This window comes from Tauraco erythrolophus, chromosome 1 (assembly GCF_009769465.1).
Source record: "Tauraco erythrolophus isolate bTauEry1 chromosome 1, bTauEry1.pri, whole genome shotgun sequence".
NCBI lineage: Eukaryota > Metazoa > Chordata > Aves > Musophagiformes > Musophagidae > Tauraco > Tauraco erythrolophus.
In genome coordinates this window covers 88619266-88643808 of record NC_141465.1, presented here as the reverse complement: position 1 = coordinate 88643808, position 24543 = coordinate 88619266, and the positions used below count along the sequence as shown (strand labels likewise).

The window sequence follows — 24543 nt, the reverse complement described above, 5'->3', positions numbered from 1 at the left end:
AAAAGATAAGTAAAGAACATTAAAAGTAGCTTAATTTTAAAATAACTTATATGATGAAGTAAGAAAAATCACTTCAATTTGAGCTAACTTAACGAACACCTGAAGAGAAATGAGACTGAAGGCACATCTTACCTCTTTTACGGACACATACATAGCAATTAGTGCAACCTACAGATCTTCCTATAAATATTGCCCCAGAGCAACATTTTTCCAACTAGCAGTGTCTTTGGGTACTGTCACCGTGTGAGTGCACACATCTGCACAAGCACTCGAAGAACATCATCAAATATATTTATAGCTGTGTTCAGAATATCCAAATGTGTAACTCTATATAATGAAACTGTATGGATGCAATTCCTTTCCAAACTGATAAAACAGGCTCCTGAACAAATTTGTTCCATGCACATTTGTACCACACCAATATACCTTTTGGTGATCTGTCTTAATAACAAACAAATCCAGATTTCATATATATATATATATATATGATAACTGAAATAATAGAATATGTATTTGTAACGAACTATTTCACTTCAAAAGCATGGCAAGGAGTACACTTAATTTCACACTGGGACAAGATGATCACTCAGTTAATAGTAAATATTTAATAAAAATTGCTTAGTAGTTAAAAAAATGAAGTAAATTCACTCTTCTCTGAAATTTAAGTTTTGGTTTCTTATGAGGTTTTTTGAAGTTGGTGGGGTTTTTTGAGAGCAAGCACTCAAAGGTAATAATAGGATTCTAAAAAAAACAAAACAAAATCAAACAACACTATTTTTATAATGAATGGCAAAGAGATAAGAAAAGGTGGCTGATACTCCAGAAGCTAACTCTAAAAAAATAAAACATCCAAATATAGTTTAATCTACAGTGGTAACGTTAACAATTATCTCTACTTATGGTTTACGCACTCTCAATCCTCCCCCAATCAACACAGCAGTTCCCTATTTTACTGCAAATGTTTTAAAATCAATTTATTTTCATAAATAGATATTTCAAGTGTTTTTTACACTATTTTGTTGCCATGGCACATTTTTATATGCACTGACTTCTTTATTTAAGCAGCATACATCAATTGACTGTATAATTCATAAACTTATGTGTTAAACCATCCTATTTTGATAAAGTCTTTACAGTGCCAACACAAATCAATGACACTTTTCATTACTCCTTTCTATATACCAGTACCATCAGATGTTCCTCGTCTTCCACAATTTAAAAATCAGTCCCCAAAAAAATGATTTTTATAACTAAAGCCAAAGGAAAAATACAGTATCTGTATAAGCTTGCTGTAAGCCAAGGTCTACTTAAATTACTCATGAGGGATAGGGGGTGGGGTGCACGTTTTATGTTTTAAATATTTACCTACCTGAGCATAGCCTAACCAAGACTTTTTTTCCTTTCTGTTTTTGATGCGGGATGTGGAATTGTATATATGGCCCTGAAAAGCAAAAAACTCCAAACATTTAACAAATATCAGAGTGACAATTTCACACATAATCATTTATCATCTAAATAGCAATGTCTTCATCTGTATTGAGAAGTAAAAATTGTAAGAATATACTGTAAAATTCTCATAGAAATCACCAGAATAATTTAGACAAACTTTGAAAGAACTGATCATTAGTAAACCACAAAAGATTGTCAATGGAAACAGGGCATCATAGAAGTGAAAATATTAGTTATCATTCATCAGACAAGAAGCAATCACATTACCCTCACTGTCCCGCTATATCCGGAGCCGATTTTGTAAAGCCCATCTTTACACAAGAGATAAAGGAAAAAACCATCACTCTGAAGTAGGCACTGGTCATCTTCATCTACAGATATTTCTTTCAATGGCCATTTGTGCATCAATGCTGCCTTCTTAATCCCGTTACTGAACCAGTCCTGGATTTGGATTTTGCCCACCAGAACGGCCTGTACACTCCGCTGAAGAGAGTTTAAAATGGTTGGCACCTATTCAATAAAAGAAATAGTGAGTGAGTCAAAAACATCATTATTTTTTAAACGTTGTATTTTCTGTTCTATCTTCTACTCAAGAAAAACAAATACCTACTCATCTCAAAAACAGTAAGGGGGGAAAAAGTTAACTGAATGTACACAACAGATCTTGCCAGAACTCACGTACGCATTATTTACACAAATCCCCAGATAAAGAAGAGTTTTAGTGCAAGACCTGAATAGTTTGACAAGCATGGCTGCCGTTATTGGTGAGGATAGCAGAGATTGCTTGCAATGTTCTTCCCGTCTCTCCCCATGCAGCTACCAAACTGAAGAGACAAGCGCAGGAAAGTGCTGTCAAGGACTGTCCTGTACTGTCATTCATTCCCGTGCTACGGACAGTTATCTCCAGAAGAAGCTGGAACAGGGATTCTGCAGATAAAACACAGCAATTACAGACAAGTCACAAAATCATACCAAACAATTTGCCACTCAATGGGAAATTAAACTTATAAAATACACGACATCTTTCCTCAGCCAAGTTTAGCCCTATTTCCAGACAGAAAAGAACGCATTCCATTTAAATAGGCCTACAACATCCTTAACTTTTCATTCTTTTTCAGTCAGAAAACGTTGAATTTTGACAATAACAATGGTCAGAGACCAAGAAAAACTAAGTCCTTCTACAAGAAAGGCCAGAAGGAGTTACTTTACCTGCCTATTCAGTCTACCTCATAACTGAGATGATGTGTAGGTCTTGACCAACCTTGTCTAATCTTTATGACCATTACTCATGTTGAAGCACATTCCATTTCTCAGAAATAAGCATTTCAAATCAAAGCTTGAAAATTATTTTGATCGCATGCCTCTTTTCAAGCACTGTTTAGTGGCTGAACATCTGTAATAATCAAGGTGTGAACAGAAATCCACTTCAATTTTTTGATAGTATATACAAATTATCACTAAGGCAATAATCAACACAAAGCCTTCTTTGTAGCTTTTTAATACTCTGTGCATCAATACAAAATAAAAAGCTTTCTGTAGCAAATTACTATTGTATTTGGAAATAGATTACTGTTGAGGCATAACGTAGGACAATATACATTGAAACTTTTTTGTATATTTTTTATTATTATTTTTTAAACAACAGATGCTACAACTTAGCCTTCCTTGAAGTTCCATAAACCAGTAAAAACTATGAATTAACAAAAGATAACTGGATTTTAACTTAAAGGACATAATCAAGCATACACTCAGAGCCATCAGGTGTTCAACTTTTATTTTCAATATCATTACAAGCAAAATGAATTTTCAGACAAACTTCTGGATGGCCAGAGTCAAAAAAAAAAAGCAAGAATTCTGAGACTTTGTTTAGCACCTTTATATAAATTACGACATTAAATAGCTAAGCAGCGGATCGCAAGAGAAGTTTACTGTGGAACTATCTTCTTTTCAAGAAGATCAAGCGCTTTATAGCTTCAGTAAGATGAATCACAATTTGTAAGGTTTACTACGTTTCAGTGAAACTCTGCATTACACAGCAACAAAATATGACTTTATACACACACACTCCTCTTTTACATGTCAACATTCCTTTTCCACAAAAGATTAATACCGAGAAAGTACTGCTTACATGCACCATAAGGAGTTTATACTCCAGTATAAAGTCCGTCTGTTGAGAACAAACATTTTACTATCTCACAAATACCTGCTAGGACCCATTTTTTTTCTGTTCAATACAATAACAGATGTATATTAATATCAATACAGTAACAGATGAGATATTACCTAGGACTTCAGGAGGCTCTGATTGCAGGCCTTCTGGTTGCTGGCCCTGGAGCACATTAAGTAGGGCTTGTAGGCTCCTGAGACACAAGGATGGATGAGAAAATCTCGTCTCCTTTATCAGTTCAAAGACTTCACATAATCCAACTTCAATGATCTAAAAAAGTACAGATATTTCAGAATATCTGTTAACATAGTATTTTTGGATCTTCATCAATAAAGGTATATCCCACTGTTCAAAAAACAAGACAGTTATTCGAGTAACAAAATGTAATATGGAATACAATGGTAATGCAAAGCAGAATGAAAATCAAGATTCCACCTACACAATTGTACTAGCAAATATTACATAGAAGTAATGTCATTGCATTATATGAAAGAGCATATCTAAGCAGAGTAACAGGTCCCTGAAAAAATAAGGAAACTTAAAATTTTTTGGACAATGTAAGACAAACTGTGCCTCTGAGTCCTTGTAATTTCTATCAAGTTCAACACTTTGACAGACCTCTTTTTCCTTGTTCATTAATGTGAACCGGCAAGCTAGAACTGGCTTCCAACCTGACTTCCCAAGTAGAGTACCAGTACATTTGACAACTGATACTGGCAGCGCTAATACTCTCCCCCCCAAGGCCTCTGAGATTGCTCTTGTAACAATATAAAAAAATAAAAACTGATTACTTGTCATTGAAACTCCATACATATTCATCAGAGACATGCATTATATCAACTAATACAACATCTGTAAGAGCGCTGTTAGAGCCACTCCTAACTTTCCCTTTCAGCATTCCTGCATATTCTGAGATTACGATTATGCTTCTCTCCACTGACTGTTCCTTTCAGTTCCTCTCAAACTCAGTATGTAATAGTGATGAGGATGAAAGAAAAACGAACGGTTTTAACTCATTACAAATAAGTAACTGTATCTTCAAAACTTCACTATGTGTTTCTGTCAGGAGCAGAGCCCCCATGTTTAGAGTGTTTAATATAGATTCACTCCTGAGTAAAATCTAAGGAAAAAGATTGAAATGTGAAAATAAATAAAATTGTTAATGGAACTACCACTCATGCTTAAAACAGATCTGTCAGTCAGCTGTAAGTTCTACGGGATGCCTTGTAACTGTCTTTGCTGTCATTCAATTTATTTCAACGCCTGTCTTTCAGAAGTTATTTTACCACCTGCTCAATTCTTGGAGAAAGAACAGAAACATAATCAAATCAAGTCTTCAAAGTGCAACGGCAATTTTCCTGTGAATTACCCCTTACATTTCATATCTTCAATGGAGTGGTGAAAAATGCATGCATGCAATCTAGAGGGGAAAAAACCTGTCAATAAAATAACAGCACAAATGTTTTTTCCAGGATCCAAAACTCAACACCACCTTGTAGGCTAAAGAATAAAATACATCTTTAGAAAATTCCTTTCTTTTCAGTGATAGTATCTCTGAGAGAAACCAAGAAGTTTATTCCATTCTTCCCAATCTTGAGACACATGTTTTCATCTCACAGCTAACAGAGGCAGCTGGAGAAAGCAGAGAACCTAACACAGTGGAGATAATAATTTGGCAAACTTCACTACAGCAGGAATCAACAATGGATAGTTCTGCTAGGATTTTGCCTGATCTGAACAGGTTTTGGGTTGGTTTTTTTTGAGTAAGCTTCTTAAAACAGGTCTCTTCACCTTAATATATATTTGTATAGCTGTTATACATACATATATATATATATAAAAGTGTGCACGTCTCTCAACTCCTCCAAACTGTGCACTGAAGGACAGAATAAGCAAACGGTTCTTTTCAAGATGTTGGGCTTATTCTTGCTGCTCTCTGAGCCAAAACAAGAGCTCTGCTGCAGTCGCGGTCTGTGTCACAGCCTGCCAGCTCTTACTGATGCTCTCTACAGATATCCTCCCGTTCCCTTTCCAACATCTTTGAGACTTTAGATCAGAAGTCTAAGTCCACCTTACAAAGGGTATGCAAAATTCTAACCAAGATGCAGACATTAAGACCCATAATTAATTCCTTCAAAAAAAATTGATTTCTTCAAGTGTTATCTACACTATTGTTTTATTTCCTTTCTCTTCCCTCTCTCATAATTGCCCAATAACCACAATTCTATGTTTATTTAAGGATACATAATACTCTGTATATTTAATTAACTGCATTAATTTATATGTATGTGATATACACACACAAAAAACACCTTAGGTAACACATTCTCCTAACAAATTTTAAAAGACTTAAAGTCAGTTTCTAAAAAGAGTAATTGTTTTTCTTTCATTTTTTTGTTACAACTGGAAAATTTTCATTTTTGCTTAAGCTCATTAGCTAAACAGTAAAATGTTTGCCACTGCAGGAACAAAGAATATTTAGTCACTTAATTCCGCCTTATTACACCATTTGTTCTTTTAGTACAGGGCTTTTGCGGATCATCCATAACTCAGTATTAAGTTTAGTAGTCTGGGAGGAGCAACTGCAAATCAAATTAGTAGAACTGAATCTGCCCTATTTCAAACAGAAAGAATTTCCCATCATTAGGAAAGTTACTAAATAAGGTATTTAGTAAGTCAAGTAAAGGCAAACATTTAATGTAAATCCAAAAATTTAAAGCTATCAAAACAAGTTACTAAAGAGTCCAAACACAACCAAAATACAAACTTTTTTGTGCTAATATCTGAAGACCAGCAAATTATGTCTTTGGGTCTTTTTTAACAATTGTTAAAAACAATTGTTCTCAATGGTATAGAAATTGCATAGGACAACTTTTCATTCCGAAATGTATTCTAAATAAAAGCTCTAACAAACCTGACTTCCTCAAGATTAAGATTTAAAAAAAAAGACACTTAACAGAACAACTAATCTGCCTAAAAAGTAGAATGCTTTCAACTTATTCTCAAGAAATTAAGAATTTTCACTAACAAAAGGAAAAACAACAAGGGTAAATTCATCAGTTTAACTCTGAAGAATCTGGAAAAGTGCAAATCCTGGTTACACCTTTTTTGAATCTAACTTTCACCTCACTGGCAAACTCAAAAGACATAAGTAATTTGTATTTTTATTTTTTTTTTTAACAATACCTTTCAGAAACTGGTCTAGTACATATTGTAAGCCTTAGAAACTTCTTTAACAAACTAAGCCCAACTCAATATTGGTCATTATACATAAGAACAAGATCATATATACTCAATATACTCAAAGCATGAGACAGACATCTATATTCAGGATGCGAAGATACATAGTTAGCCTCTAAAAGTCCTACTACCTGTGAGACATTTCCAAGTGGATGCCTTTTTCAAATGTATGGATGCAAGTGAAATTACTAATAAATACCATTTTATCTTAGAGAGACCTAAACAACCCAATATTAGCTAGACAGTTATTGAAAATCTGAGGTTGTACCAAGCAGGTAAGTCATCGCTGAATCAGTAAAAATTCTTAAACTTCTTGATATTTTGAAGACACTTTGCTAAAAATGAATCGTTTTAAAGCATACCAATTTTCATCAATTTTATATTTGCTGTATTTGATGTAACAAAATAGCTCACTGGTTTTCTGTTTTGAGAAAGGAAAAGTAAAGTTTCCCACCTAGGGTTTCTATACTATTTTTTCTAGAGTCACTATCTTTTTAAAACTGCAAGACTTTTCCAAATCTCTTTTTGATAAACTCTCCAACACTTTTAATAATACCAATGTTTTAGTTTCCACGTGCAAGCGTTCTGTCCATATCACTAGTAAATCTCATCCTTCTCTGAACCTCTTAATTTCAAAATCTCTTTAAAACTCCATTCCATTCTTCATAAATGCTAATAGCTACATTGCCTTTTACTCAAAATTTCAAATTAAGCACCTAGAAGCACTTGCTGATTCATTTAATATAATCCATAAGGAGTCAGACGTGGTTTGTAAGCAACGCTAACCTTATTTCTACTGACTGCACATTATTTCACAACTATACACCATGAAGTTGCAGTTACCAAGTTGCAGTTACCAGACTTGGTTATGTTCCTCTGCAATTCTCCACCAGTATTTTCCAGAGTGCCAACTTTGCCCTTCAGATAATACTTTTTAAACACAATCATCTATAAAACACTCATTTTCTAAGCAACTATAACATTCTATATAATCACTGTTGCAACCTCTTTAATTCAGTATTTGTATTGTTTTTAAAGTAAATACAAAGAGGGAAAGTTACTCTGAACATCCTTTTTAGACTCAGAAGAGTAACAAGAGGAAAGATTCATAGCATTAACAAGCTAGCAAGGAATAAAACTAAATGCACAGAAGTTATATAGTACAAAACAAGTGAATCAGCAAATTTAAAAGAATTAGGAAAAAAAAATCAGTAATTCCTATATAAATTTCTGACTTCCCATCACTAATCCTACTATAAGCACAGAAGTAGTAAATAGTAGAAAAACTACCTTAACTGTTGAACTATAGCGTCCAATCTCTTAATGTGCATTACTATCTATAATTCTCAGAGCCAAAAGGCACTAAAGCCAAAAAAGGGAAAGATTAAAAACTTAAGGTAGTAAGAATAGTTGACAGTTACTGCAATTACATGTATACTTGGCAAATCATCTTAGAAAACACTCCACCAACTAAATTCCAAAAGCGGAAAGATTTATTCTTTTTTGGGGTAAAGCAAGAGAAAGCACCCTTTATCACTAGCAGCTAGTAGCCTCTCACAGGTGTAAGAGCTGCCTTATTTGCATTTTATGTAGACTTTTGAGGCTGTAGGTTATTTTCAAGTATCAGTACTTATAAAGGAGTGCAAGTTGAATGTCTATCTGACAATTAATTGATTTTTTAAATTAATTATTGGGCAGGTACACAGATCTTTCCAATTCATCAAATCAGATGATTCTGGACTAAATGGACTACAAATAAAACTATAGTTATTTTCTAAGCAGCTGGTTTATAATGCTGTTTTTCATTCCCCACAAAAAACTCAGGAACTTCAGATCACAAACATGGCACATTTTAAACAGTATCCGGTTACTTGCCTTTGGAAGTTTAATAGGTGGCTCTTTGGATTCCTCTTCTTCATCACTGTCCGAATCCCCACTCTGTACACTGTTCTTTGAAGCCAGAGATACAGATGCTTCCTTTTTTTGCCACTCCAACACGCAATGGCGGACATTGCAGTAAACATTAAAAGCTGAAGGGTTGCTATGTAATCTGATATCTGGTATGGTTATCGTACTCTCTAAGTTTTCAGTCTGAAAAACAAGATTAGTTTTAAGTTTATTAGAAGCTTCAAGCTTTGCTAAATCAAAGAAACTCAACGGTCTAAATAATTTTGGCCAACCAAATGATTCTCAAACTGGAGATCGAACTTTCCTGCTAAATTACCAATTATATTTCAAGCAGGGAAGAAAGGAGGAAGAGAAAGAAACTTCGATATATTGTATCTGGCTTTAGTCTCTACCTCTCACAACTCAATGAGGACATTGGGACAGAAAACAAAAGCAGCTCAGGCTACAGAATAGTCTAAACCTGTGCCACAGTCAAAAGACTAGTAGAATCCTGGTTTCATCTTCTTAACAGGGGTCAGTTGTTGGGTCTTTTTTTTTTAATTAGTATTATTTCATTTTAAAATGCATTATTTGTTATTCTAGTTGTTAATTTTAATCTATTGGTAAATAAAAAAATTTAAACTGTTTGCTAAACGTACATCAGAAATTAAAAATATCATTAGTTGTTCTGTTGTTAAATGAAAATAGATGGCAAGGTCAAAAACTCCCCTAGCAGGATGTTGTGGACAATAATGTTGTGTAACTAGAAAAGAAATAAAAACCTAATGGACAAAGTACTGAATGCAAACATCTATCAAGGTCTGTGAAGTAACAGGACACCATCCTGTTTTCAGGAGCCCTGAGCCACAAAGTAAGAGATGGGAAACTGTTCTGAGAAATTACCACTACCCATGCCCTTCCCTACCACCCAACTTTTCCTTATGTTGTGGTTTAGACAGGCCAGCAACTAAATGTCACACAGCCATTTTCTCACCCTCACCCCATACCCAGGGAATGGGGAAGAGAATTAAAGGGGAGAAGGGAAGGAGACTCATGGGTTGAGATAAGAACAATATAATAATAATAATAAATGAATATATATGTATAACATTAATAATATATACATATGATAATAATATATACAAACAAGTGATGCATAGTATAATTGCTCACCACTTGGTGACCAACAGCTGTCTTGTCCCAGTAAATGATCTCAAAACAGGTAAGTCCCGACATCGCAATCTCAGAGGATTGAGAAGCCCGAAAAAAGAATGAGTGAGAGACAGTACACCAAGAGTACATGAGTCGGGGGGAGAGAGAGCACGCACAAGTCCCCTCAAGAGAGCTCCCCAAAAAGCAAAAGCCCTTCTTCCAGGTCAATCCTCATCTGTACAAACACTTGAGAAGGGATGGTGGGAGGTGGGGGAAGGGCTCTTTACATTAGTGATGGGTGATAGGACAAGAGGAAATGGGTATAAGCTTAGTCAGGGGAGATTAAGGTTGGATGTTAGAAAGAATTTCTTCTCTGAAAGGGTTGTCAGCCACTGGAATAGGCTGCCCAGGGAGGTGGTTGAGTCCCCATCCCTGGATGTGTTTAAGAAAAGGGTGGATGAACTACTTAGGGATATGGTTTAATAGGAGATTAGGGAAGGTTGGACTGGATGATCTCTAAGGTCTTTTCCAACCTAGAAATTCTATGAAATCTATGTATACTGGGAATGACATTGCATGATATGGAATACTTCATTGACCAGTTTAGCCCTCAATTCCTAGCCCAAGTTCAAATCATAAGGGGAGTTGTGGGCCCTTTGTCCCGACTGTGCTCTCCCCCAGTCTGTTGTGCTCCTGCATGCTGGCAAGAACATGGGAAGCTGAAAAGTCCTTGAGCCCTCAGTGCCAACTATAAACATCAGCGCACTATCAACGTTCTTCTCCTAACAAGTCCCAGACTAAAACCAAAACACAGAGCTCTTCTAACTGCTAAAAAGAACAACTAATTGTCCCAGTTGAAACCAGAACACCTTGATATCTACTACTGGTATAGTACTGTCAGCCACTGCCGAGACATAGAAGAGCTTTCAAGAGGCTGTCAACAAACCTGCAGAAATATTAAGAAAAAACATTTTTTTGAAAAACATCTTTTAAATTCTGCCCCATACTCTCCCTTTCTTCAACAGCAAGATGAGACAGGAGGACTGATAGACTTAAACAAAACCCCACAAGAACAACAATAAAATCCCCAGGCAGGGTTATACCTTTTCTTTGACTGTGTACTACCAAAGACTAAGCTGGTTTGAGCACAGGTTATGAAAAAACTGGACTTCAGGCATATAGGAGGAACGAATTCCCTATAATATCTCAGTGTAGACAGTGGGCACAGAGACTAAATAAGGAGGGAAGGACTGGGTTAAAAGTGCAGGACAAATTTGTTTGAACACAGAAGGCAAAATTTGGAGGACGATTAGGCTAGACTGAGTCAGGGTCATAAGTAACAGTACAAAGTTATTTTGGTTTGTTTGCTGTATCTTCGGGGGGTGGTGAGGGTGAAGGCTTTTTGTCTTTTTATTTAAGGGGGACAGATACCGTGAATGACCATATCCATTTGGCAGGAGGGCATGCGGTGAATTACATTACAGTGATTTGGAACAGATCAGAGTGGAAACATTCATCTGTGAGAACAGTGATGCGAAAAAGGACCTTAAACTAGCAGAGGGAGAGGGAAAAGAATTTTGAGAACCAATGAACTAGATAATGTTTTAATGGGGTGATTTATTTTTCTCAATATGGTAGCCACAACTTTGTACATTAAAATACAGTGATGGTTCACAAAACATCTGCATCTAATCTTTTAATTATTACCACAAATAACATGGGCTTCTAAATTAGACCATTTAACACCGTATATTACACAACTAAACAGAAAATTCAAAGTAATATCAAAATATTTCATAGTTTACATATTTCCTTTTATTTTTGACTACAATGTTATTCTAACTGTACTGGTACATATTTGCATATCCTTCCTTTCTGTTATTACTACAAAATTATTGCAAGCTAAAACATTAAGAAGTGATGGTTTATTCTGTAGCCTATTTTATCCAACACAGACAGTGTGTTAATTTTTCTTACCTGTGTCAGTGTTAGCAGTAAGCACAAAAACATAATTTTAAAAAAAGCTAGAAAAAGTTCCTTACATACATACTGAAAGTTTCAAGGTTTTTTTTTTTCCTTTTTTTTTAACACAACAGAAGTTCTGCCATTAGAGATTGAAAGACAACATAAGTTTAGTCCCTGTTCAACATGAGTGTCTTCAAAATAATGTCTACTATTAAAACCCCACAATATTAACCAGTCAAAAGACTCAAGATACAATCTTCTATGTTACTCCAGCATCAAAATAGATTTGGACTGAAACAAATGATAATGAACTCCTACATACTTTAAAATTTATTTGGCATCAGAAAACTAAACAGTTATTACATATGACTTTTCTGTATGTCAAATATCCATACACATACCCTCAAGAGATTTGCAGCTACTGTTAAGGCAAACACATAATATGAACTTTCAACTTCAAAGCTAACTCAGTTGAACTGCACAGGTTAAAAAAAATTATTTAATAAGTCTACTATGCATTTCCTGGTTTACTTACGGTTACAGGAAGAGAAAAATATCTAGATTCTATGAAATATCTCTATCTGAATTTCACTTATCCAATTAGTATCATGTACAGTAATTATAACCTTTGTGAAGAATCTCCATTCCAGTTCTTTCTTGTCAGGAGCTCAGCTTAGTCTTTGCTCCAGAATAGCCTAAATTCTGTAGCTCATGTAGTGTCTTTTGAAATAGGCTGGCCAAATTGTTTAAACGACACAGATAATTTTAGACATTACACTGCTAGATAAAATATCAATGTATGTTTTCTTGCCTATTTATAATAAGCTGACTAATTTTCAGAAATAAACTCCTTCCTTATGCTCAATATAACTATTAAAAAGTCTCTTACCTAATGCTTTAGCACTTTAGGCATTCTATCTTTCTGTGTTTCATGTCTCACGCTTCTACAAGAGTGTACAAGCTATAGTTATAGACAATAATCTCTTACCCAGACTTCAGGACAGTACAACATTCTCCAGAAAATCCTGCTCTATCTGAACAGTGTAGCACTAGAATACACAACTCAGAACTAGAGTTTAATTCCTAGTTGTGACGTTAACCCACTGCTTACATTTCTTAGTTCATACCTCCATCTTCCCTTCACAATACCTTATCTTTGAGACCTGTAAAGATACTCCATTCTGTTATACCATTGACAAATATAGTAGCAATCCTAACAAAGTCCCATAACAAAATTTTGAAATTCACTACCTGGTTTTGTCAGTTTAAAAACACTTGCCTTATAACTGTACTAAATAAACATGTTTTTGAACAATAAGTTGGGTTGTAAAAACAGGTTAAAATTTAAGGATAATTATAGCTTTCACTGTTTACTGTCTTTAAATTGAGGGGGAAAAAACCCTCAATTGAATTAACATTAAATGTATAAGCATACAAATACTTAGCATGTCTCAGAGCAAAAGAAAAGTGTGGAATGACAAGACACATTGTTTCTGTTTGGAGAGTAGGAAAGGAACTTCCAACATCCTGTTCTTTCTCTCTCATCCCTCCACAAACTTCACCATAAGGTAAAAACCACTGACTATTTATTTGTGATCAATTTGCTCAAGCCTGAGGAGCTTTAAATATAATATTTATAGTTTCCAGTTCTCCAAAACAAACATCGGTTCAAAAGTGGAGGTATATGTGCAGATTGTACAAACATCACTTTCTTAGATCTCTCTTACAAAAAGCAGAGATGTAGCTGATTAAAAAATAAAAACTTTCTCCTCCCCTAATGTAAATGCTCATTCAGTGAACAGGTTTTTTCTTTCTCTTTTTTCTTTTCTTCAACGTTTTTCCTTTCCAGATTACAACAGATTCCTGACTTCACTGAGGTCAGGTGCACCAATCAAGTTAGGAAACTGCGACTTACGAAAAAAAACGCAGCCCAACAGCTTGGTTTTTTTTTTAGTGTTAAGTGTTTTGAGACCCACAGATGTACAAAATATCTTTTCCTGTATGAAATATCTTTTCCTGACACTGTGGATAAGGTAAAGAGCAACAGTTACTTCTGCACCTCTAAACATCCTTTTCTTAATAGCTACTGGAATATTGCAATCCAAAGCACTCAAGGTGCAAGAATGATTACAAGCCCAGCTTCTAGGATGTCTGAGTAGATGACAAGATAATAGGCTCTATGTCTTTTTTCTCCCAAAGCACTTGATTCCAAAGAATCATGAGCATAAATTTAATATAGGAAGGTAAAACTGTATTTCTTGTGTGTTACTTTTTTTCTACAAGATAAGAGACTATCTTAAGAGAAACAGAATACAGCAGAGGTGCCCATACCCTGACATGTGACTTATCCTGGTAAACATAGTGCCTGCTAAATAGAAGGATGCATTATGCAGGAATTAAACAGCACAGGTTTGGTTCATCAAACAGAGCCATGAGACTGACGTGTTCTTCTCAGTCTTTTGTGATGTTCCAGTACACTCAAGCAAAGAAGTGAGGAAAACAAAACTCTCTGGTCTCCTTCACACTTGTCTCACACCTGCACAAACTGTTTCCCCAAAAGATGAAATCCATACATAACTTATTTTCTGACCAATTTACTTCCTTCCTCTTGAAGGAGATGACTGCAATAATAGTTTATTTCTCAGATGTGATGGAAATAGACTATAATCTAGAGGAGGAAAGGTAATCTGTTGTTAAAGACAGGCTGTAATAACCATCTGATCTATACTGTGCGTAACAGAGCACAACCTCAACAAATTCTTCTTTGAACAGTTCAAACATCTCTTAGAAGGCGATGCCCTCTTGAGGTTGAAACACCAAATAATACAAAAGCCATTGAAAACACTGCCAAATTAGTTGAAAAGCTACCTGATTTCAATGAGACAAATATTTATCCCTGTTGATCCACCTTATATATCTAATTATTAGCTTACAATAAATTTGAAAAGCTACATGAATCGTCCTTTCCCAAGGTTTTCTTGCTTCCATTTGTATAAAGCTAAACAAGTCATAGTTTAAAACTTCTGCACAAACTAAATAGATGGATGTTGATCATTAGAAGAACACTCTTTATCTCTGGCAGACTCTGTTTTTCAGTATTCTCCGAATAATGTTATGAGAACAGAAGACAACAAACTCTGGCTTTCCATCCAGACTCTCAGTTAAGTGTCCTAAGCAGCACTTTTATGAGTTAACAGTGAAGGGGGAAAACTCCAGGTGGTGAAAAAAAGAGGAAGGGGGGCTAGCAGCAATATTCATTAAGTTACACAGTTACACAATTTTCTCCTGATAATTGTTGCCAAAAAAAAAAAATGGAGGGCAGAGAAAGGGGCAGGAATCCACAGTGCTACATTCATGTCTAATAATCACATATTTACTTTCTATGTAAAAGTCACTCTATTCAGCACTGAATTTCTAAAGCCAAAATACACTGCACCCACATGGAAAACTTTTATACCCCCGTTTAAAAAAACATACTAATCCACAAAACCAAAGTTAACAGCAGTTCAGATACAAGTGATCATAACACGACCCCAGCTTAGAAACAGAATAAGGTTCAAATTACTCAGCTGCATTAAACACCAATTAATGTTTTATACTTAAAAATGTTATAACATTTAATGCTTAAATGGAGGAAAAAATTTTATTCCACTTGCTCAACAATGGCTTTTATGTTCTCGTCAATTATTCAATTATCATTTTTAGTAAGTGCATGGTATAAATAACAGATTTTTGGGTTCCTTCAGCTTATTCTTAATTGAAGTCCCTCCTTGTCTCTACCAAGCATATTAAGAGAAAGCTCCCATCTCTGTTCAGACTAAAAAGACCCTGGTTCTTAAAAAAAATAAATGACACACACAAGCTCTCCTGCTCAGACTGTCCAGTAGTCATGAGCTTTTCGGTCTGCCCTATTGTAAGGCTTCAAATGGAAGCTCTCATTTTCCTGACAATACACACACCTATTTTCAGACATTTCAGTGCAAAAATGATCACTGTGCTTATTCTGCACTGGTAAGAATGGGGATGCATTGAAAAGCATACAGGGAAAAAAATCCAAACCAACAACAAAAAAAGCAAGGAAACAACCAAAACCACTCCACTTTGCCAGTAAACAAAATTTGATAACCTAAACATATGAAGCTGAGTTTTATCTTTCCCTTTTCAGGCAATACACAATTTCCTGCTATCATGCAGGAATAAGCTAAAGTGCCTTTCTGTACCTCAGTGACTCGGAACAAACACCAATGCTCTGCTGGTCAACCCTGGCCTGCCTCAAAGACTGTCCAGAATAGAAGCATTAGTAAAAGACATGCAAAAACCCATTATGCCTTTCAAAGGCAGAAAAATCTCACTTAATGCTTCAAGTAGAAGTCGTTTCAAATCCAAGAAAAATCTTGAAAACAACCCTCCATAGGCACAAGGTGCAGAGATGATCAGTTAGTGCCAAGTCTATTAACCATTGACAAGAATCAGCCTTTAATATGCTCATGTCATCTTTGGATGTTCAGAAGGGATCCTGCCAATCCATTTATCCAATGCAACTAAATTTAAGCAGCACATCTGACTGTCAAGCTCGTGAAGAACAGCAGCCCTGGATTTAGCTTCCTACCTGGCAGTTCAACTAGGGCATCACTATCCAGAAAGACAAGGTTCCGTTTGGATAGTAACAATGATCAAAGCTGAAGAGTTATCTTAAAAGCACGAGTTTCTGTCACCAGACAGAGCACACAAAGACTAACTACATTCCGCAAAATTTCTTCAAATTTCTAACACTGTTTTCTGTGTTGAGAGTGGGTCTGAAAAAATCATGAAGGGAATAGGGCTAAAACTTCTAACATCATAGCAACTGAAGAATGGGCTGAAAAATTCAGTTTGGACTAGAAATATTTCACTGTACAGTACTAAGAACAGAAATAAAGATAAGTCTCTTCTATACCATAGTCTGGAGCTGCACTACTTGAGATAAGCAGAACAATCTGGTAGGCATCCAAAAAGGCAATACCAAATGAGGAGATATAGGGCTTGCCTCGCCCTCCCAAAGCCATCTGTCTTGAGATAGAGCAACTACAGGAGGTTTGGCAAACAGGGATAAGATGGCCCCTTTGATCTACAGCGTTTTGTATTATACAGGCATTCAACTGACTAGGAAGTGTTTTCACTGCATATTTCAGTGGTTCTGTCCTTCAGAATCGTTCCAAAAATGAGCTACTTTCTCTTTACTGATTACAATGGGAATCTAGGAAGAAGCCTCCATGTCTGCAAGTGAGCCTTCAGGAAAACCACTCCAAGGCTCTAGCTTCAGAGAAATAATATTTTTAATAACGAATGCAGTAGAGGAGTATTTTAAAATACTGTTGCTTCTGTCTAGATTTCTTCTCCGCAACAAGTAAATGTGCTAACACTTTTATGAAGTTCACTGTACTCCTGTCATGCATTTAAAGTGATGGGGGCAGGGGTTACACTGGGAGAAAGTTTTAACAGACACAGATAAGCATCACCTAATTCCATTATGGAGGAGTTTTCAGAGGTAACTTTGGATTCCTTAGACATTGAATGCTCCCCTTCTCCTTTGGCCAATATGGACAGAACTCTTGGCAGCAGTAGTCTCTAACTGTTGGCTAGACATGCGTCTCAAAATTCAACTATAAGACCAACATGTTTAGCTACATTTACAGTTTAGGAACTGGAGAACTAAAAGTGTTGTTCATATTATTTCATGCAGAACATTAGTAGCAAACATGGTTGAATAATGTTAACATTAGTGTCATAGTCATGTAGAATACAGTAAGCAGACAAACCATAGTGGCTTATTACTATCTTTTCTAAACAAATAAATTGCTAGTTATACTTATTTTTTCTTATATTTCTCTCAACAGAAATTACTTTCATTTTTGAGCCAGAACTTTGTCAAGTGAGTTACAGACTTACCTTGTTGCGTGTTTTTACTTTCAATTTAGTCTTCTGTTTCCTTTTCAATTTTTTCTTGCTAAAAAGTTTCTTACTCCTGAAAAAGAACAGAAAAGCCATGAGAACAAAAGAATTAAACTCCCTTCCATACCTCATGGTAAACAGCAGCACTAGCAGAGGAAAAAAAAATGTCATAAGTCCTCTAAATTTTTTTCTCCTACGCAAAGGGAACCAACACAGGCAGAATTTCAGAGTGTAAATCAGAATATAAAGCACTCAAAATTATGCTTTTTCTAATGCTCCACTGAATTAAGGACCTTTAATCTCACCAATTTAAGCAGAACATGTGCTAGGACAGAAAATAAAAATCCCTATATTTTATACTAGTTTACCCTGCTGTTTCTATTTCAATTCCGTTAGTGCCACATCAATGCTAGAAGCTACAATTATTGATGATTCTCAGTGTTGTGTACCTGTTAGTACACAACGCGTACGTTTTGAGAAGTCTTTACTAGATAAAAATTCAAGTCTTCCAAGACAAAAAGGAAGCTTTAAAAATGTATCATTTGGCAGAAAATTCAGTTGGTAGAAGAAACTGCAACACGGCTTTTGTAATTTTTGTCTGGACTTTTCCCCACCCTTAGCTTACAAACTTTTCATTTCCATCCCTTAATATTACAGCTCTAGCTAACACACGCTCGTCTAATTCCTCTTCTGCCCACACCTCATTCCTATCACATTCTTTTTCTCCTCCACCATACATACACAAATAATTGTTTCGTCACCATCACTGACATTACTGTGTTTGAGATACATGCTTTTAACCTACTCTACACTTCTCTGGTCTGTACAGACTATGAGCCCTCCGCAGAAAAAAAGAATACGGCAGATGTTATTTGTGCAGCATTCAGCTCATCCTATAGAGGACTTTAAGCAACAGCTACTGACATTCCTCTGCACTACTTCAACATTACTCAAATAGTTTACAGTTCAGATGAGTTAGAAAAATAAAACTGGAATCTGAAAATCAGAGGTAGTAAGAAGTGGCACTTTCAGTTAACAAATTGGAAGGAGATTGAGAAGCAGAAGCATCTTCATATTTTATCCAAACAACTTGGTTCTATATAAAAATTTTCAAGTACTAAAAACATTGCTTACTACCTTCTCCCGTACAGCATTAAGATTTCAAGAGTATACAAGTCTCATGGTCCAGCAGCGAAAAGCTGGAAACTGAAGTTTGACCAATGGCCACCAGTCAGAAAACAAACTCAAACAAAGGACCTCTGCAGAGTATCCCAAGAAAGCTGTCTGCTTGACATTTCATCATCTTTTCCATCTTTACCTAATAACAAAGAGGAAGGTATATTCCTCATCAAGACACTTCCTGCAGAAACAAATCAGCTCAACTCCTTTCTTATGAGGAGCCACCACCATCATCCTGGAGTTAAGAGAAGTGATTCACAGTGAGGGGGAACCTTCTATCCTCCCCAGCACGTTAAATCTTATACAGAGAATCTACATGACCTGCTAAGGTTCCTTCAAAAGTACAGGCTCAATGTATAACAGTATACAAGCTATTTGAGAAGTGGGGGAAAGAAATTTCATACAACCTTTAAAGTCCAAATTTCTATAATCAAACTCCATAGTCCATTTCACTATTTAGTTATTTTTGCATTGGACAAGTTTTTCTTCCTTACTAGAAGTTAATTCTTATTCTGCTGTCAAACACAAAGAACAGTGCAGTCCTTCCCATTTTGCAGCCACTCAATCTTGTTCTCTGGACTAAACAACTTTTTATGAAACTTGCACCCTAACTGTAAGTGTGAAAGTCCTGATTTATTTTGGTCGACTTCTGGTCTCCCTCAGTCCCTACCACAAGTAAACCACGTTGACCAAACCTGAAAACACTTATTATTTGCTGTTGAGAAGAGGAAGAGGAATTGTTTCCTATGCGTCCAAGGTCACACTTTTAACTGTATTTGGCAGCTTCACAGCAATATAGCATGACAGACCTATGTAACTCAGAGTAACTTCAAAACATTTTCCTGCAAACCTACAAACTGAGCTTTCAATACTCTTTATCTAGTTGTGCTGTTAATTACGTCTTTTAAACATAGTACGATTTGCACCTACCAGAGACAACTTGCTAAGTATTGCTTTTTTCTTTTCTATTTTTTAAAAAAGGGCACTAACTCAAGTTGCCAAGGCATTTCAAATTTAATCCTGCCTGCCAAAATCCTTGCAAACTCTCCAAATTTGTTATAGTCTGCAAACACTATAAGCACTTTTTCATCTAGTAAATATTTCCCAGGACCAATCCTCGTATTTTTGTATGTATTTCTCTGTGTGTATGTATACGTCTAGAAACCATCAAAATTAAGTCTTCCCCTGCCCCCTAAGATTTGGCTCATTTCCAAAATGACAAAAACACCCACCATTTTGCACACTAACTTCATTTATCAATGATACCTGGACAATGTTTGCTCCAACTAGCAAGCAAGATAGATTAGCAATGGGTTTACTTTCTCTTTCACATTCCATGTGGTGGTGCTATAATCTCCCTCATTTATACATCAACCATTAAAGATGCTGCAAGTATAAACTTTTCCTAATCATTCCAACGTAGCAGTCATTATCTTCAGCAAGGTTTAGACTTGAACATTTTTCTACATGGAAACAATTTGGGTATAGAAATGTCCACATTTGAGAATCCACATTTATCTCCATATTTTGTCTTAAACAAAACCTCAAGGATATTGAAATCCTAATGTTTCTGTTGGGAAGTATACTTTACCCCTATATCCAAACAAAACTTCAGAACTAGTAAATGATTAATTAAAAACAAACAAACAAAACAAAACACCGCATCAACACTAATTTCACAAACAGTTCTGGTAAGTTTATCATTACTATGCATTATACTAATATGTGTATAATGTATTCACATATAACATATCAAGATATACATGATTGTCCACATTTCAACTGTTATAAACCATTATGCCAAAAGGTTTTAATATTCAGATAGAAAAGATAAAATATGTGCAAGTATATTCATGAAAAACACCCGTTAAACAGATTATGAGTAATTTCCTGTTGGAAACCGCATGTGTTAATTATAAGCCTGACTCTTCTACTGCCTGAAGATTAACAAGACCTGATATGGCTCAGTTGGATTTTTTTAGCTAAATTATTAATTATGTTTTTGGTTAACAATTGCAAATTGCTGTAAGCTATCATTTGCAAAACTCTTGAAACTCTATGCTGACAATCTGCTTCCAGCAGCAGAAGGCCTTTAGCCTTTAACTTTTAACTCAGCTGTTGATACCGTTTAGTTCACACAAACCAAACACGGATTATCAGCAAATCTTAGGCAGGTTTTCTGCAAACTGCTTCAAGCCATTCTAACATTTGAGACTAAGTTAGCAGTTTTGAGTCGGACCACAAAGGAAGTGCAAGCCAAATGAGAGCAGAACATGAAGATATCTTCTCAAACCAAAGCGGGGGTGGGGAAAAGGGGGAGAGTAGGCAACAACTAATTGCTGGACAATTTAAAATACGTGAAATAACTGTTAAATGACATGATTGCAACTTCTATTCAGCTTTGTGGCACCTGCAGTAGAAGGAAATAAAACATGCTTAGGGTTTTTTTTTGTTTTCAAACGAGAAATGGCATTACGTAGTCCTTGCAATATTTGCTGCATTAGGGAGATGCTCTTCAGTTCTCTCAACACCATTGCTCTTACTCTGTTCAAAACCACTGAGGAAATGCAAACAAAGCATCTTCCCTCAGAGTCACAATAGTCCTGAATTGTAATTTATGAGCTTAAATTTGAGAAGGAAGCTTTATGCGTTGAGTGTCCTCACCACTTAAGGTTGTTACTGAATTACTCAATACGAGTTAAGGTTACGTTAACCTTATGTTAATAGTGTCACGACTGCATAAGCTCTTCTAGCCTGTATGTTACACTAAAGGTGTCACTGATGAGTGGAAAAAATACTATTGTCTCTGCTGCTGAGGCAGAATAGGAACAACAAAAGTGTTATTCAACTGCTGTCTGACCTTTGCTTCTATCTGAAATGTGTTATCAAAGGTCATGGTAGTTAGTATAGCATTGGACTCAGTCATTCTACTGTTAATTAAATCTTTGACTACACTTTTGAAAAATTAGTGAATTTAGTACACTGCATGCTAACACATGCTAAAAGTTTTAAAACTTCCAACTGACTTTGACTCAGTGTATTTGCCTAAACTTGCTTGCTCTGGTTCAATGAGTAAGCATCTTCAGGAAGAAGCATACTGTTGACAGGAGTGGTCTACCCAAGTCACGCTGTGTCCAGACAAATGACAAATACACTGTATTATTTAGTTCCCACAGGTGCTCAATCTGCGCAGTTAGCTTCAGCATTCAAGGGCCAGTGGAAATGTTCTTATGAGGCAACAACCACCCAGTAACACCGAAACGAAACACTGTCAGATTTGTGATATCAAATAATTCTTTTGTTCCCTCCACTTGGTGAATTATTGCTGCTGGCGCTCAGTTTAACTGGATAAGAAGCAGCAAGCATTTGCTTCTGAACAGCCCAAAGTGAAAGCCCAAGCTGAAATTGTCAAGTAGCCCACAACCGCAACATGTAGTCACCAGCAAGTCTCAAGGTCTTTCATCACAGCATCGAGTTCCTTAAAAAGCTCTAAATCTTCCAACACGCTTTACTCAAGCGCAGTGAAATGCAAGCACTGACATGTGGACATTGGTTGAAACATAATGAACTGATGTTTCCTCCACTGTTTTCCTCAGCTGACCCACACTGGATAACAGTGTAAGATCAGCAATACTTTTTTATGTGCAGAAATCACGTAATAACTAGTGCCATTTGGCAGTTCTCTTTGTACAGGTATTTTACTGCCATAAAGGTTCTACAAATTACAAAACACGTTATTCAGAGGTTGTCACTACATGACGGAATATCGTGTTTGCCATAAAGGCAGCGGGACTACAGGAAGACTAATTGGTCCAAAGCAGTTAGACATCAGCCATAGTGCCCCGTCTTATGTACCTTAAGTTCTGCTCCACAAATTGTCAGAAGGGAGTATCTGACTTGCAAAATTAGTGATTTTCTTTCTAAATAAGCGTATTACGACACCTGACTGCCATAATTTTTCAAAGACTTTTCTTTAGCATCAACCAATAGCACACAATCACCACTACTCCCAAGTCACCACTCGAGAACTGAAGTACTACAGACTTATTTACAAGGGGTAGATGGGGAAGAAAAGACTATTTATCAACATAGAATGCCCAGAAAATGCGATGACTTCATTAATCTCTTCTTCTATAGTCTCAGGGGTATAAATTATACTTTAGCAAACACCATCATTTTCACTTTCTACCATTTAGTTTGATGGTTTCCTTCACCTTCCCACATCCCAACTTCACAAGAACTTTCATCATAGTTGTTGCAGAACACCAACTGGATTGTACTTGTCCTCTTTGCGATTCAAACAGAATATGAAACAGATGATTGCAAACCAATTGAGAGCTTAAGGGTTAGGATTAGAAAGCAGACCAATATCGGTTGTCTGCTACATACAGTCTGATCGAGAATTAGATGAGGCCTGCAAGAAAACTCACATTCACAGGTCCTGGGACTTATGGGAGATGTTAACTAACCCAATTATCTGCTGGAAAGGAACACAGCAGGGCGCAAACAATAGAAGAGGTTTCTGGAGCACATGGATAATTTCATGACACAGGTGACTGAGTCAATGAAAGAAGACACTTTGCTGGAGCTGACACTTAAACAAGGAAGAACCAGTCAGGCGCATGAAGGCTAGGGGCAGTCATGGATGCAGTGACAAAGCAGGTGAAGTTCAGGAACCTGAAAAGAAGGGAGCAACGCAAAAGCAGGATCACAACTCTAGACTTCAGAAGAACAGACTTTGGACTGTTCAGCAACCTACTTTGAAGAGTCTCATGGGATACATTTCCCTGGAGAGAAGGGTGCAGAAGAGCTGGCTGATTTTCAAGGATCACTTCCAAGTTCAAGAATGGTCTGTTGACACACACAGGAAGTCAAACAAAGCAGACAGGAGGCCTGCATGGATGAACAGGAGTTCCTGACAAAGCTCAAGCATAAAAAGAAAGCATACAAGAGGTGGTAGCAGGGTGATGTCACCCAGGAGAAATATAGAGACATTGTCTGAGTGTTCAAGTATGGAGTTATAAAAGCCAAAGCCCACCTGGAGTTCAGTCTGGCAAGGGACATGAAGAACAAAATTGCCTTCTATAGGTGCATCAGTAGCAAAATGAAGACTAGGCAAAAATGTGAGCGCAATGCTGAATGAGTGCGAACTTGGTCACAAGGGACACTGGTCATCTACATATTTACTGCTAAAACTAGCCTTCAGCAACGCCATATGCCTGAGACCAGAGGGTAAGTAATGACGTCTTACCCTCAGTGAAGGAAGTTCAGGTTAGGTAACATTTAAATAAGTTAGCAAGACCTGATAGAATGTACCCACAAGTGCTGAGGTAGGTGGTCGACAATACTGCAAGGCCACTCTCAGTCTTTGAAAGGTCACAGTGATTAGCATAGGTTCCTGAGAACTGGAAGAAAACAAACGACACTCCTATCTTCAAGAAAGACAAGGAGGAAGATTAGAGGATCCAAACCTACAAAGGACAAGTTGAGGATAGCCAATAGTCAGCTTGGATTTATGAAAAGAAATCATGCTTCACCAACATGGTAGCCTTCTACAGTAAGAAGGCTGGCTT

General features: G+C 36.3%; 1 protein-coding gene across 1 annotated transcript in view; it reads right to left on the bottom strand.

The window, feature by feature from the left end:
* MYCBP2 (MYC binding protein 2) overlaps positions 1–24543 on the bottom strand; it is a 213475-nt gene that overhangs the window by 169854 nt on the left and 19078 nt on the right. Inside the window, exons 2-7 of the mRNA XM_086620176.1 lie at positions 17789–17864; positions 8732–8947; positions 3733–3886; positions 2180–2376; positions 1717–1959; positions 1370–1441 (exon numbers count right to left, since the gene is read on the bottom strand). Coding sequence (XP_086476302.1) covers positions 1370–1441; positions 1717–1959; positions 2180–2376; positions 3733–3886; positions 8732–8947; positions 17789–17864 — 958 coding nt within the window. The remainder of the gene's footprint in view (positions 1–1369; positions 1442–1716; positions 1960–2179; positions 2377–3732; positions 3887–8731; positions 8948–17788; positions 17865–24543) is intronic.